Raw genomic sequence first — 14,108 nt, forward strand, 5'->3', positions numbered from 1 at the left:
AAGAAACCAGGGGCCTAATTGGAAATCATCTAAACCTTTCTCCTCCTTTCTTTCTTCTTTCGCTTCGACATAGGTACCCCCCACCCCCCTCTTCGTTTTGATTATTGTGGCAATTATCAATTTTTGGTTTATAATTTATTGTATTGTAACCGGATTTCGCATTTAATAAAATTGTCATATTATTTTTATTTTTTGTTTTTGTTTTAATTTGAACTATCAAATTTATGCAAATAACACCCCTACTTTATGTTGTACAAAGTGTGATCATTCAACAAGAAACCAGGTACCTAATTGTAAATCATCTAAACCTTTCTCCTCCTTCCCCCCCCCCCCCCCCCATTTTGATTGCGTAATAATAGCCAGAAATCACGAGATATGATATCATCAAATTGTTAAACTATTTAAAACATCATTTATCTTAAATTTTATCAGCTCATTGATTCAAATATTTGACCTTATCAAATTAACTCATCATGGTTAGGCTATATATGCACGTCTATAACGCAATTAAACGAAACCGCACAATCCTCTCAGCAACGCTATCATATCCCCCTAAGTTGATTTCATCTCTAAACCAGTTTAAGGTCAAGGTTGGCTTCGTGTTTTGGTCGAAACCCTAACCCATCTTTCATTATCAATTCGAATCTGTGACAGGTATTTGAATTATGGGTTTTGATCGGAATTTAACATGGATCAAAAGCCCTCAGTCAATTTCTATTGACAAAGGGCAATTGATCCTCATTTAGGATTAAAATAAAGTTAGGGTTTTATCAAAGTTGGGGGTTTTCAACATGATTTGGTTATTAATTTGTGTTTCTGTCATGTAATCAAATTGAGAGGCTGGCCTGATGGCCAGCGTATGTCTGTTAATGTCGTGAACCAGCCTGGGGCGCGGGTTTGAATCCCCCAGGCCCGGTTTTGAATGTTATTTATTTATTTTTTCTTTTAAATGCTTTAAAAACTTGTTAATAATAATAACAATAATAATAATAATAATTTAACTAACAATATTTTTATTTTTTTTATTTATTAAAAACCCTATCGATCCCAAATCTATTATGTCATATTTTGTTACTTGTTTTTATTCGTTATATTATTTATATTGTTTATAAATATAATATAATTATAGGCAAAATAGTCGGAAATCTTCGCGGAACTAACCCACTCATTTAAATCTTTTTCTCGTAAGGATCTATATTTTAAGGTGAGTAATTCACACCTCTTTTTCCGTTTTATTTTGGGGTAACATGCGTACCACAAATTACTTTATTTTGTATTAACGAGTCCTCAACCACAATTCTATTAATACGTGTATGTGTAATTGCTCGTTAATTGTTATATGCTTATTTGTCAAGGTGTTTGTTTATTGTTATGGTGAACCTCATCCTCATCCTCATTGGTATGATCATACACCCATCGTAGTAGCTTGACTTAGTGTCATGATGAACGGATTTTATTTATTATTATTTCAATTAATTGTTGTAATTACCTCAACGGCATTGAATTGTTATTTAATATTGTATATACATAAAAAAAACTTGTGTTTTGCTCACCAACCGTTGTGTTGACAAAATATATACATTTTTACGCATATTGCGGGCTATGCAGTTAATGCTGTAAAAAATACGATAGCGCTCAAGGGATGCTATTTAAGATATAGGTTATCGCAGTGGGATAGCGGTGAGAAAGCGGTAATTTTAATATCATGCATCATATATATATATATATATTAATAGTAATATCAACAGTAAAAAAACACAAAATTATCAATAACTGAAACATGATTCAGTCATAAGCAATGAAATCTTCCTCCGAGTCCACATCAACCAAGGAATGGTTGGTAGACGAAAAAGCGAGAACAAGAGTTTTCTAGGGTTTTGATCAAATTTGAAGTTTGAGCTATTTTGGTCTTTTTCTTAATTTAGCCCAAATATACCAACCTCGAAAACCGGTGCTATGACCGATATCTAGGAATAAAAAATCGGTCAAATGGTGGCCAATAGCGCCGGTAATAGTGGTTCCGCTATTCTGGACCACTAACGGCACGCTATTTTGTAAAGGTTCGCTAACCGCTATCCCGCCGCTATTGACTGCATAGGTTGCAGGTACCTATATTGGATGAACAAAGTTGAAGCAAGTAGATGATACCATTAGGATGTCAACGAATATTATCTTGAAATTTATTTGTTATCGTTTATTTGGATAATGTTTATTTAAATATTGTGATGTACTTTGGTTATTTTAAAATTAAATAATTAGTTATTATCACTACACCATTGTTAGTATATTGTGAGCTACTGTACAATCAATTACGTCCCAGCATGTTGTTATAGGTTAGGGTGTGGCACATGATACACTACTAATTTGTTATGTGATGTTAAAAATATGTAATGGGAAAAAGAGTGGTTAAGCTGTTAGGTAAGAGACATTTAAAGCAATAAATATAAGTGGTTATGTAGTTCTCATAGTTTTTAAATAAAAACGGATTATGTATAGTACGGCTAAAAAGTTGTGACTTGTAACATCCCGAAATTTCTAAGGTAATATTAGTTATATTACTTATTATAGATGGAAAGTTTACTCGGGTTATCAGGAAATAAATAATATAATAGGAGTTGGTATGGGTCGGGCTAGTGTTGGGTAATGGATGTGGGTTGTGGACTTGGGTTAATTGAGATGGGTTAAATGAGAATGGGATTTTAGGGATATAAATACCCCCAAAATCCCAAAATATCTCATTTCTCACCAACTCCCCAACACACACTCCATACACACTCAAAACACACACATTCTAACCGATCAAGATTCGAAGCCGAGACCCGAGATTTGTTGATAGATCTGAGTTGGTAAGGTAAGAACTAATCCCGCAAAGCTAATATTACTGAAAATGGTTAGGATTTGACGGGTTAACCGGACCCGAAACCTTACTGCCCAAATCGGACCCCTAAAACGTCGATTTTAGGCCGATTTGATGGTTGGGGTTTGTAGGCGCTGATCATACGGTTCCGTGGGTACCAAAATCGAGTTACTTGGCTAAGAAACGAAGGAGTTATGGGCAAACAGATCTGCAGCGCGACAACTTCGCCTGCAAGATTAAGTTCGCCTGATGAACTTCGCCTTCAAGCGTAACTTCGCCTTCAAGCGTAACTTCGCCTTCAAGCGTAACTTCGCCTAAGGATAACTTCGCCTACGGCCAAGTTCGCCTAAGGATAACTTCGCCTGAAGCCAAGTTCGCCTAAGGATAACTTCGCCTGAAGCCAAGTTCGCCTAAGGTTTAACTTCGCCTGAAGCCAAGTTCGCCTAAGGTTTAACTTCGCCTGAAGCCAAGTTCGCCTAAGGTTTAACTTCGCCTGAAGCCAAGTTCGCCTAAGGTTTAACTTCGCCTGAAGCCAAGTTCGCCTAAGGTTTAACTTCGCCTGAAGCCAAGTTCGCCTAAGGTTTAACTTCGCCTGAAGCCAAGTTCGCCTAAGGTTTAACTTCGCCTGAAGTGAGGTTCGTTTAGAAAATAAATTAAAAACCTAATGGAAAATGTGTTAAGGCAGTTATCGAAAATAAAATTTTTCCAAGCTGACCTGGCAGCTCGACCCCAGCCAGGGGCTCTGCCCCTTGGACCCTGCTAGGGGCTGCCGCCCCTAGACCCCGCTGCCAGGGGCGCTGCCCCCGGACCCCCGTTCGTTGTGGGTCATATAAAGATAGAAATACATTATGAGAGGTGATAGTTAATTGATACGTGTAACTTGTTCAGTCAGCCGAGCCCAGTTAAGAGAAGGGATTTACAACTATCAGAAAAAGAAGCAGTATTCAGGTGAGTTTCTAGCCCCATTTATGTGTTATGTTTTCGGGGCTGTGTGCATACTCGATATGTTTGTTAATACGCTTATCCTAAGAGATAAGTGTATGCCTTATGTGAATGATATGATATATAGGAATGATTGCTTGATGGTACGTGAACGATCTTCGGATATTGCACGTACTGTCAGGTTGTAACACTATGTGTAAGGTAAGTATGATATGTATGTTTATGTGTATGAACATGATAGAGATAATAGAAGAAAGAAATGATAATGTATGGTTACGAAAAGGGTACCGAGCCCTACTAATACTCGAGGTATGATGTATGGTTGTATGGTGACGAAGAGGGAATCGAACCCTTCTAATATTCGAAAACAAGGGACCAGACCCTTATAATATCTGTGATGTTAGGGACCAGACCCTTATAATATCTGTGATGTTAGGGACCAGACCCTTATAATATCTGTGATGTTAGGGACCAGACCCTTATAATATCTGTGATGTTAGGGACCAGACCCTTATAATATCTGTGACGTTAGGGACCAGACCCTTATAATATCTGTGATGTTAGGGACCAGACCCTTATAATATCTGTGACGTTAGGGACCAGACCCTTATAATATCTGTGACGTTAGGGACCAGACCCTTATAATATCTGTGACGTTAGGGACCAGACCCTTATAATATCTGTGATGTTAGGGACCAGACCCTTATAATATCTGTGATGTTAGGGACCAGACCCTTATAATATCTGTGATGTTAGGGACCAGACCCTTATAATATCTGTGATGTTAGGGACCAGACCCTTATAATATCTGTGAGGTTATAGGGCGAAAGGCTCTTTAAAACGTATGAATATATGAATGTATAGAAGTATGAAAGAATAAAAGTATGAATACATGAATGTATAGAAGTATGATAGAATAAAAGCCTGAATACATGAATGTATAGAAGTATGAATGAATAAAAGTATGAATATATGAATGTATTAAAGTATGAAGGTAAGAAAGTATGAAATGCAAGAGTGTATTGTATGATTATGTGATTAACTAGAACTCACTCAGCGTAGCTGACTTTTAGTATGCACGCAGGTGAGCTGATTATAGAGTTGAGCTGATTATAGAGTTAGCATGAGGATGGCACATGGCATGGATTGAACGGCTGGCATCTGAAGAAAGAAGTAAAGATGTTTTAAATATAAAGTTTTGGTGTTATGGTATCAAGGAAAAGATTTAATGTTTTGTAACAAATGATTGACGTTTTATATTCCGCGAAAAGTTTTAATAAACTCTGATTTGAAGGACTGTGTTTATGAGTAAATCCGACGCTAAAGTAGGGTCACCGGGTTCGAGGCCTTACATGACTTGTGATATCAAATTACGAAACTCATTATATATTTACGGTCAAGTTAATAATTTATGTCGGCAAGAAAACTGGACACGAAACGATGGCTTCGGCACGCGCGTTTAGCTTCAACGGATGAGATCTTCTAGAATGTTAATGTTTAGCTATAAATAGGGATTTGTATGTCATGTTTGTGTGTGTGTTTTGTAAGGTGAAATCACCCACCCAAGGGGAGCTCATCTTGGGTGGGGTCGGTTCGTTTATCATATATTAAATCATTTTAAACCGGTTACAAGATCGTTCGTCATATATTTTATCTTTATATTATTCATTCGGTCGTTTGATTTCACACACTCGTCTCACACGTTTATCAAGTGCAAATCTGTTCAGGCGTTAGATCCGGTCGTTTGCGACCTACATTTGGTATCAGAGCGGGTCGAATCTTATGATTCAATTTTGCTCTTGATATTCGGGTTCTATTTCTGCGATTACCCAAACCGAGACGTTAAAGACCAATTGAAGTTTGAAAATAAAGTTTGAAGATCTTAAAAATAAAGTTAGAAATAAAGTGGGAAATAAGCGTGTTTGAAGCTTCTCCTTGTAGATCCGGATGTTCGGGATCTACAAGTGCCAGATTCGGGCGTTTCGGGAACTGTTCCGCCAGATCCGGTCCATTTTAATATGTTAATCTTTTATACCGGTTACGAGATCGTTTACCCTTTATATTATCTTTACATTATATGTTCGATTGTTTGTTTATACCGCACCCGTCTTGAGCACTTATCAAGAACAAAGCCGTTCGTTTTCGGATCCGGTTTCGGAACCTACATGTATTGAACTGTCCATCTGTCAATACAAAAGGCAGAAAACCATAAGAATTGAAAAACGCATTCACATAGTCTCGACTAGAGATAAGCTCGGTACCGTACAGGTACCCCGACCGGTGCTGGTACCGAAAATACCGATCCCAAAAATCACAAATTCTTGGTACCGGTACCGAAATATTCGGCTCGGTACCGGTACCGGGACGGTATCGGCATTGAAGGTAAAAATTAGGGAAATATCGGTACCGTACCAGTACGATACCGATCCCGAAACTCAAAACTTTGGTATCGATTCGGTACCAACGGTACCAAATCAGTACCAATTTCGGTACCGGTACCAAACCGTACCAAATTTGTTCATCCCTAGTCTCGACTGTATACTAGATATAGAGTATACATACGTACCTATATAGACCTTTATGTATTTACTTAACGGGTTCAGATATGATAGTTTAAGCAATATGTCTAGTCTTTTTACATGTCTCATTCGTTTATTTATGCTCTATGAATGTTCATTTACTTTCTTTCCTTATGTTCGTGAATGCTCGTTCATTTATGTTCGCTTACATTCGTCGATGTTCATTCGTTTATGCTCATTAGTTTATTGTTTAATTTTGTTAGTTTTTTGTTCACCCTCATTTATATAATTATTTGGTTCTTAGACCCATTGCAATTTAGTCTATTGTTATGAAACTAAAATATCACCATTTACAATTTATCCTAGTTTTACTAATTTTTTTCCTTCAATTAATTAATGTTCACATTTGCTTTTAATAATTAATATTTACTCAGTTATGTTCATATGTTCAATTATTTTTATTCATTTACTTTCGTGTCTGTTGATACTATTAACGAACGAACAAAAACAACGGTCATTTTCTTAATAAGCGCTTAAACATGAAAATGCTCTGCTCGTGTACATTAAGTTGGTTTACAAGCCTAGTTAAATGACAAAACGAAGGTAAGTATGTTTCACTAAATAATTTACATAAACGAACATGTTACGGTGCCATTATTAAAGCCTTCATGCAACTTGTAGGTCTGAAGAGGGACCAAGAGAAGACAAGTTTTGTAATTCATGTCAACATGGAGTGGTTTAAATGGGACTTTCATATTCAAATCAACTCCTTGACTCTTAAGACAAAATGTCGTTTTCTTTCACTTATCCAAGTGGGTCAAGCATCGAGAAGTTGAAGTAGCCGACTGGTTCAAAGGAGTTTATAACAACGGTCCTGTTGTTCTTTATGACGTTCTGTCAACTTTCGCCATCGCCCGGTTGCCAAAATGTCAAACCATCGTCGTTTTCTAGACAGATTCAATAAAGGGTTTTGTTTCAACTTGTCAAAAAGACTTAGCATACACTGTATTACAGCTTGATTTGGCATGAGTTTTTTTTCTTTTTATAAAATCCAACTGGCTTGGGATAACAACAGTTTGCTGCTATTGTTGACGTGATAGAGAAAAATAAAATGATAAAAGAAAACAAAAACGAATGCCTACAACTGTAGCAGCTTTTGTTGACACAATACGAAAACGGTAGGCCAATATTATTACAACTAAAAGAAATGCATACACACAGTTTGACTCGGTCTGAATCCAACACTACCTAACCTCAACTCAGTTTAAGTAGAGGTGCACAAACAGAGTATTTCAAGAACCGGGACAGGGTAGGAAGTAGGAACCGGTTCTGGGTATGGTCTACAAAAGTCAAAACCAGGTCAGGTAGGAACCGGTTCCGGGTATAATCAGGTATTTGACCAGGTTTTTGGGTAGGGTCGTGTAGGGTTTTGACCGGGTATTTCCGGTTCTGGTGGGTCCAGGTCGGTTCCGGTTCCAGATACCCGGGGAGAAATCCAATACCAGGTTGTGCCCGCAGGTCAGGTATGTGAGGAACCAGTTCCGGGTCAGGTCCAGAACCAGGTATTCTGTGCACCTCTAAGTTAAAGTATGAAAGTATTTCTAGCAAAACACAAGGTTCAGGCCCAAAATGAATTTGGGTCAAAATGGGACATACTGAGTTTTATAATCTGTAACTAGTTTCAAGAACAAAAACCACATGTGTACCAAAATTAGCAGAACAAAGGTTTTCGAAGGAATATGTGTACCAAAATTAGCAGAAAACAAAGGTTTTCCAAGGAATAATTATAAAAGTGATACAAGGCATGGTTACTTAGGTTACAAAGCAACTGCATACAAAACAATTTGTAACTTCGGACTTACATTGTTGACATCAGCATTGCTCTGATTTTGGCCCTGAGATCATCAGAAACCTCGGTTGTCGTGGATGGCAGAGTAAGCTGTCTCGGATCTTGTAAAGAGCTTGATGCATCAACTGAAGATTCTCTAGTAGCTCCATTAACCAAATGTCCTCCTTTTGACGGACCTGTTATCTCCCCTTCTTCAAGCTCTTCTCTTTCCGAGTTTGGTCCCTTGACATTTTTATCAACCTTACTTTGGTCCCTCGACTCCTCTTCTGAAGACACATCATGCCTCTCTGTATGCCTAGAAGAGTGACTTTTCCTATGCTTATGCCTATGAGAAGATTTGTGAGATCTATGTTTTTGTTTTCTTCTAGAATGTTTATCGTCGCTATCATCTTCGTCATGTGAAGAATGCTGAGATCGGTGTTTCTTTCTAGAATATTCATGTTCACTCTCTTCATCTTCATATCGGTGTTTCTTTCTAGAACGTTCATGATCACTTTCTTGTTCATCTTCATAAGTTTGTTTTTTCTTTCTAGAATATTCATGTTCACTCTCTTGTTCATCTTCATATTGGTGTTTCTTTCTAGAGCGTTCGTGTTCATCTTCACGAGATCGGTGTTTCCTTCTAGAACGTTCGTGTTTACTTTCTTGTTCATCGTCTTCATAAGAACTAGAGCTAGAAGATCGATGCTTCTTTTTCCTTGAATACTTTTGATCCTTTTCTTCAGTGATCCTGTCCATGTCATCATCATGTTTATGGGAAGAACGATGAGAGCGATGTCGTCTTTTTGCATGTTTGTAATCTCTCTCATCTGCATGTTTTCTGTCTCTCTCATCTTCAACTGAATGATTGTGAGATCGATGTTTCTTAGTATGGTGTCCATGTGAGCTTCTTTCTCTCTCATCATCGTCATCGTCATCATCAAGGTCATCTTTTTTGTCTTTCGTAGAACGAGCTCGGTATTTTCTCATTGCTCGTTTTTCATCGTTCAAATGTTCTTTTTCAGATTTTATTTTATTATCTGAAGTAGCAACATCTGAAGGGGGTGTGTTCTTCTCGGTTTCTTTGGCTGTAAGGTGGTTGTCAGTTTGTGGCTCAGCTGATGAATCACGTGAGGGTCCGGCTTTTAATGGAGCGGCTCCACTTTTCAGCTGGGCCACAAACATCTTGGCCCGTTTAAGTCTCTCAGCCTTTAACTTCTGCTCGTGAGTCAAGTGTGTGTCAGAGGAGCCATCTTCATTAGATGCTTGCCCATACAGAAATCCTAAACTGGAAGGTTTAATGCCTGTGGTAGCAGCTTGAAGAATTGCTGCTGCTTGGTCAGCATCCACCTGAACTCGAGGTGGTGATTGAGTGGACTTAGCAGGCACGTCTGATCCTTCTTTTTTAGACTTGTTAATTACCATCTTAAACTTCTCTTTTCTTTCAGAATCAAGTGGTATATCATCAGATTCCATTATATCATTCTCATTCTCCCTCGAGATAGACTTTTTCTTGTTTATATGTCCTCTGAAATCTTCTTTCTCGTTGTAACTTTTGACAGTTACTTTCGACTACAAGATGAAATGAGCAAGCAATCAGCCATAAAATATATAAGTATTAACTTGACACAACAATAATAACAAGACCACAATATGATTTTGAACCAAGAACGGTGATAGCAGTCGTAGCACAATCACATTATCTTCTTGTGTTAAGAAACAATATGTAAAATTAATTATTTAGTCAAGTTTTTAAAAAAATACATATAAGCTACTCTTAATCATCATTTCATTGTAAACAGATACTAAGAGGTAAATAAACTTAAGCTAGGATACTCTATAATCATGCACAAACCAACTAAACCTTTTAGCTTAAGGCTAACAAAGAAAAATCTGATTAGACATTAACAAGAATATTATAAATAACACTAGTATTTGTGCCCACACAGCAGCCACATGGTGCAGCGCGTTTACATATTTTGTTAACCATTGACTCTTTACAAAAAGTTTTAAAATACATGTAGACCCACCAAAAAATTGACGTCGAATATGCATACACCAAATACATGTAAATGGCCTCATTTTACAAAAAGAAAAAGAAGTAAACTGTGATGCAGTTTTCATGACGTGTACGTTAGTGCTTTGATCACTTGTACATTACCATTAACAGCTCGGTTTTGAACAAAACTTATTATCAATACATAGATAAAATAAGCATGCCGCAGCGGCATGCTCATAACTTCATAAAACATCATATCTTAAAGTTATAAGAAATAAACAAAAATAAATAAATAAAAATGATCCACATGGCAAAAAATGATTGGTTAAAAATAAAAACAAGTCTAAAATCTAAATGGTAAGTTAAGAGGGGGGCTCTTTGTAACTAAGAAAAAATCATGGTTAAAGCACTTGTAAGAGGTGGATAGCGTTTTTCACTCACAATCAAAGTTTGTAAATTAATATATATAGCATATGTCAGTTGAGAAGAAGTACCTCTTGGGCTTTCTGGAGAACTTTCAGATAGTATGGGTGGAATATATTAGACGGGATTAAGAAAGGGAATCTTCCATGACCACGGTCTTGTTCCATGAGTACAGTCTCAAACTGCCTCCCATTCTTGATTATGAATTCCACTATCTTTTCAACCAACCGTTTCATTTCAGACGGTGGGTCCACAAGCATGAGCTCAGTTTTGGGAATTCGAGGTAGAGAAGAAGCCCGTGACTTATCTGGTACAGAAGATAGTGAACCCAAAAACTCTTCCTTCTTAGCACTACTAGTTCTTCTCTCTTTCAATGCATTTGACAAAGAATTCTTTTTTATAACAGCCTCATCTTTGTCAGATGGCAACATGTTTTTCACTGCAGCAAGAGGAACGGTAGCATCTGCAATCACAGTGTTCCCAGATACACATTCCTTAGATGATGATGATTGATGATCTGTTCCACCATCATCATCCTCACCAGTGCCATATACAGAACCAAGCAAAGACAATGCTCCAGCATTTGATATTTTCTCCTCGTTTTCAGGCTGCCCGTTGTCTTTTGAATGTAAGAGATCCTGATTGTCAACGAGATATCTGAAGTACGGATGTAGGTGATGATCTGGCATTAAGAACCCAAAGGTCGGGTTGTCTCCTTGCTTAACCCTCAAAATAATTTCTGATTGACCTCCATTTTTACTGACAAAGAGAGCAGTTCTTGCAATAATCTGATGTACTTTCTCTGTCGAAGGCTAGAAAAACACAAAAACAAATAGAAAACAAGAATAATTGATTTTTAGCAAGCAGAAATTACAAAGTGTGCATAAATAATATAAACCAGAAATGACAAAATGCCAAATAAGCAAAAATGCAGAATAAGACAAAGAAACTAAAAAGAGAATTATAATAGCGATAATAATATGAATACTTAAAATGCATAATGTATAAGTGCCATTCTCAAGTTGTGTGACGATTTATCCTTACTACAGTAATAAAACATGTTATAATCCTAACCCCACCTGCACGGACCCTTGCACATGATATCAAAAGAGAACATGGTGCCTGTGAATGGCAACCTTAGATCACAATGCGATCCCTGCTCCAAGCATCTGTAAACTTAGACATGGTAAGCTTTTAAAAAACATATGTACCTTCGAGAATTATCCTTTTGTCACCTTCATCTAAGTAGCAGTTACAAATAAACAATAATATCAAAGCTATTAAGCTCATAAAGCTGATGTATTTGAACTTACCAAGTTTTGAACAAGGCTGTCAGGTACAGGAAAGGGTGGATTAAATTTAGGGACTTCTGGTACAGTCTCGACAGTCTTTTGATCATTAGGATCCTCATCATTTCCATAAAAAAAAGGAACAGCATTAAATCCACCTGTGGGTTCTGAATTTGCTTCTTCTTTTTCTGAATACCACAAAACAGTTGTGTTAAGACTTAAGAACACTAGCAATCTAGCAATGCATTACTGTTAACAAAATCTATATCTATATAATCAATAGACAAAAAGATGTGAGGGCCAATAACAAGTTATTACAGCACACACAACAATAAAAAAAATAAAATAGACAACTAAATCACAAAACTCTTTTAGACGCTTTTTCGTGTTCACACTGTATCCAAAGAGCTTCAATGTTCAAAAGCCCAAGGCTTTCCAGAGGCATATTTGCACATCATCTCAAATGTAACCAACTCTTTTTCAGCACATAATTACTATTAAACAAGCCCTTCATCTCAGAAGAACTCATAAGTTTCTTATCATATCAAGAAGCAACATATCTATATATCAACTCAATGAAGTGAAATATGAGTTCACAAAGATCATCTTGCAACAAGTTGTTTCAAATCACCCATGCATAATACCACTGATGACTAGTTTCAGACAGTAAAACATCCAACTAAAGAAACTTGAGGCATGCAAGTTTCAAGTAATGTAATAACTTTGCTAGCATTCAATTCAACAGATTGCTATTACGTCTCAACCCTATACCAAAATAACAAATAAAACAATAACCCTAGCAAAGTAAAATCGCAAACGGACCAGAATGTCCATTCGACCCATCAAAATCAAGATTTTGTCTATTTGACCAACAAATTCCAAATATGTCCACTCTAAAACTGGCGGCTCGCCACTTCTTAGTTATTAATCCGACAGTTTCTAGAGCCAATCATATTCTTCAACATGTCCTAATACGATTCATTTCTTAATTCCTTTTTTAAAAACTTCATGAGCCACTAGTTACTAAAAACTGATTAACCACGTTTATAAAACTAGCTTCAGCCAATACTAAACTAGTTTCCGCCAATATAATACAAGCTCCTGCTAATATTATCCAGCTTCCGCCGATATTATACCAGCTTCTGTCAATATTATACCAGCTTCTGCCAATATAAAACTAGCCTCCGCCAAAATTATACCAGCTTCCACCAATATAAAACTAGTTTCCACCAATATCTTAAAAATAAACTATCAGATTTTAGTTGGCTCTATAAGCTGTTAGATCTAATAACTAAAAAGTGTCTAACAACGATATCATACTCCTCTAATAATCAACCAGAATATGCAACTTACAATACCCAGTACAACATACAAAATTTCAACACGAACAAAACTATCAGTCAGGTCAAAATAAACATTCTAATTTGTAACAAACAAGTATTAATATTAATATTAATATTATTACCTTCTTCTTCTTCGGACGGTGAAGGAAGATCCAGGTACCGTTCGTAATCCAGGTCCGCATCAGCGGACGACGAGTGCGACGTCTGTAGATTACGCCGCCTGCGAGACGGCGGCGGAGTGGACAGGAGATGCCGGACGTCATAACGGTCGATTAACAGCGAGTTCCACTCGACGAGTGCGTCGTCGGAGTTTACGAAGGCTGCGGCGGTGTCGTCGTCGAAGAGAAGTGCGTGCCGTCCGTTGATTTCGATGTTCATTGGTTCTGTGTGAGATTGAAAATTGATGAAACCCTAGGAGAGAGAGTATGTATGTATGTACGGGTGACCTGATGAAGAACACACGCATTGGGTGAGTATGGAAGGGAGTTAACCCGACCGAAACCGGATTAACTGAAAAGACCGAACTGAAACATTAAAAGACGGTTAATTTTTGATTTTTTGGATAACTGATTTTTCGGTTTGGTTTCGGTTTCGGATAACTGTTTGTTTGAAAATGAACCGATTAACAAATATCAAGTGTGGCTCATTAGGAATTTAACATTTCAGCTCAACTTTTGAGGTCATTAGTTTTTGTTTTGTTTTTTAAGGGTGACCCGTTAGCAACTTAACCTAAAAGTTCTCGTCACTCGCAAGTCGCAAATCTCAATTTCTTATTCTTTCGTCATACGCACTCAAACTACGCTGTCATAACTGCAATTTGTCGTCCACCAGAGAGAGAATTGCTCTCGAACGGCGACAAACAAATTCCGAAAGATTTGTAGGAAGGATAGTATCCTGATATATTCTTA

General features: G+C 37.2%; 1 protein-coding gene across 1 annotated transcript; it reads right to left on the minus strand.

The window, feature by feature from the left end:
• Positions 1-8,176: 8,176 nt before the first annotated feature.
• On the minus strand, positions 8,177-13,595 carry LOC143544211 (uncharacterized). Its single transcript, XM_077036360.1, has 5 exons — positions 13,323-13,595; positions 11,882-12,039; positions 10,640-11,380; positions 8,773-9,718; positions 8,177-8,673 (listed from the first exon to the last, which is right to left on the minus strand). The coding sequence occupies exons 1-5, from the start codon at positions 13,576-13,578 to the stop codon at positions 8,177-8,179; spliced, it is 2,598 nt and encodes an 865-aa protein (XP_076892475.1). The 5' UTR covers positions 13,579-13,595.
• Between the last annotated feature and the right edge of the window lie 513 nt (positions 13,596-14,108).

This window comes from Bidens hawaiensis, unplaced genomic scaffold, assembly GCF_021521415.1.
Source record: "Bidens hawaiensis isolate Kalapana, Puna unplaced genomic scaffold, B.hawaiensis_p1.1 tig00013494_1, whole genome shotgun sequence".
NCBI classification, from domain to species: domain Eukaryota; kingdom Viridiplantae; phylum Streptophyta; class Magnoliopsida; order Asterales; family Asteraceae; genus Bidens; species Bidens hawaiensis.